General features: G+C 45.9%; 1 protein-coding gene across 1 annotated transcript; it reads right to left on the reverse strand.

The window, feature by feature from the left end:
• Positions 1–429: 429 nt before the first annotated feature.
• On the reverse strand, positions 430–2,025 carry LOC148019011 (uncharacterized). The gene has a single exon (XM_087701371.1). The coding sequence runs from the start codon at positions 1,871–1,873 to the stop codon at positions 788–790; it is 1,086 nt and encodes a 361-aa protein (XP_087557497.1). The 5' UTR covers positions 1,874–2,025; the 3' UTR covers positions 430–787.
• Between the last annotated feature and the right edge of the window lie 821 nt (positions 2,026–2,846).

Genomic DNA, 2,846 nt, shown 5'->3' on the forward strand with positions numbered 1-2,846 from the left:
TCACATAAAAACTCAAACCGAGGTTCCTAGATCTTCAAATAATGCCTTTGAAAGTAGATGATAAAGGTAGGATACAGCCCATTAATTGGAATGAACTCACAATCAAGAAGATTGTTATGGAGCCACATAATATAATGACAATATAAGTGATAATGATTGATTGAATATTGTTAATTCAATGATAAGAGAGATGACTTCAGTGTTCTCACACTCTCTAACCTTGCTTACTCTCCTCATACAAGAGCCATTGAGACTAGCTCACTACATAAGAGTGAATGTAGCAAATTGTAGATTAGTACATGCCAATACATACATACTTAGTGAAATAAAATCTAGAAAATCCAAATGGTGAGAATGTATATCATGCAAGGGGGAACACCTTTGTAGATTTTATCAACTTGAGCCAATGGTTGGATCTTTCTAGATTAAGAAGGGGAACAACTTTGTAGATTTTATCAACTTGAGCCAATGGTTGGATCTTTCTAGATTAACAAGGGGAACACCTTTAGAGCGTGAGTTAGTCCCCCCAAGTGCAAGTTATACACTAAAGGCTTCCGACCAGTATTCACAAAAAACCGAGGTTTAGTGTAAAGTGAATTGCAAATGTTTTAAAAAGACCTTCAAAATTATAAGAAGAAGGTTTAGAACTTTGAACTTTAGAAGATTTTTGGTTATAAAAGTGGCAAATACATACAGTTTAATTCAAAAGTCCCTGCAAAAAATTTGAGTTAGAGGTTTTTTGTCTATGCTACCGAAAATGTTTTTAGTGAACACTGCTTCCGACCAGTCAACGACGCCTAAAGGCGGAGGCGGGAGCAACTACGCGATTGCTCAGGACAAAGGTAGTACAGGATGATGACAGAGTCTCGTAGGCCTGACGGAAGGCCGCTCGGATGTTACCGAAGTTGAAGGAGCTCTTGCCGATGTCCCTGCCCCCATGGGGCCCAAGAGGATCCTCGACGCCCACAAACAACTCACCATAACGCCGCGACCGCACGATCGATCGATCTGCGGCCAGCTCGCTAACCGGCAGCACTCGACGACATCCTCGTCCGTTGTCGCGGCACGTCACTCCATACCGCCCCACATCCAAGCTCACGCCGTAGAAGTGGAAAAAGCCAAGCAGAAGAAACGCTAGCTGTCCATTATCAGTACCGGCTGCAGCAGCGCCGCCAGTACTTGTCCCGCTGTGCCACAGCATCTGCTCATCCCGATGAAGGAGCAGGAAAGCCTTCACCATTGCAAGCAGCATGAAGGAGTTAATGCCGCCGGTCCTGTAGACCTCGTTGAGCCCCTTGTGCTGCAGGAAGGCCTTCAGTACCATGTAGAGAGGGGCGAGAGAGGACGGGAACTCGGCCACGGAGGTGTTCGTGAAGTCCATGGCTTGGACCTCTCTTGTGCTGCGGCTGGACATCTTGGAGTGATGGACCATATGGACGTCGAAGTGGATGCCGGAGGCGGCCTCGTCGAAGGCGACGATGGGGACCGTGGCGTGGCGCCGGAAGTCGACGTTGCGGTAGGCGCCAGAACGAGACATCAGGCGCATGGAGAAGATGGACAGGTCAGAGAGCTGGGGCTCTTTACCGCGGAGTACGATGCAGGCATCGACGTCGCTGCAGGGCAGGTAGAGACCCGTTGCGTAGGAGCCGAAGGGACTCAGTCTGCAACCCGGCCACAGCGCCTGTGCTTCTTCCTCCACGCGCTTCACCGCCGCTGCCCGCCCAGCTCTCTCTTGCTCCGTGGGCAGTATCTCCCTGTACCATTCCATCATCTCGTTCTGCAGCTGCTGCATGTAGCTCGCGTCCCTCAGCGCGGGTTTTCCCTTCAACTCCTCCTTGTTCCTCCAGAGAGGAGGCTCGCGGAAGCAATCCATTCCTCTCTCTCTGTCGGTGTGTGTGTGTGTCTCTCTCTCTCGCGTACACCCTATGTATTATCTGTTCCGAGTCTGCAGTGCACGCTCGGACGTAACTCTCTCGAGTATCTCACACTCCCTCCCTTTGTATTAGCTACTCCAAGTTTGTAGTGGACGCTCGGCCGTGACTCTCTCGAGTCTCTCATACTCCCTCCGGATTAGCTAGCTATTCCGGGTTTGTAGTGAACGCTCGGTTTACGCCCCCGAGAAGATACTTTAGATCATAAAGGTTATGCCCACCACGCTTTATAAATTTTAAAAGCTCTCCGTTCAAAGCAGCAGTGTTATAAGACCTCGCCCCAGATCTTAGATTGCACTGATTGCTCTCACCCATGGCCTTCCCAATATGAATGGGAAAAATCACATGGAAGTTTAATTTGGTGAAAGTGTCAAAAACTTTTACTTTCAACTCTTGGACTCCCAAGCATCTAATCTTTGACTAATTGGTGGCCCTAATCTAAAATCCTAAAGGGTGAAAGCATATTAATGTGCTACGCTATTTCTCTTGTTAGCGGTAGGTTACCAAGCAATTTTTATTTTTTTTAAAAGGCATATGGTAATTTTTTTGCAAATCAAACCAAAAATTTTGGAAGGTTGCATATTAAGATTCTTTTTTTAAAGAGCTTTCCAATGACATATAGCATGATAGATAATGCTTTTGTTGTTAGCTATCTTTAGATCTAGTTAGCACATCCAAATTTTGTGTTGCTTAGTAATCTATCCATTGACATGCTTTTTTGTGAGGGTTAACATGATTTTACCCTAAAAGGAATATCATCTCCTAATATAGCCTCTATATATAAGCTTATATCAACACACATACTTGAGCACTACCATCCACATATGTTACCTTGATGTTCACTCTTTGATACTACCCCAACCTCTTCCATGAAGTTCTCTAACTGATATATAATTCTATCAACGTCTTGCCATA

Source organism: Lygodium microphyllum, chromosome 20, assembly GCF_053477565.2.
Source record: "Lygodium microphyllum isolate KBCC chromosome 20, Lygodium_microphyllum_v1.1.10, whole genome shotgun sequence".
NCBI lineage: Eukaryota > Viridiplantae > Streptophyta > Polypodiopsida > Schizaeales > Lygodiaceae > Lygodium > Lygodium microphyllum.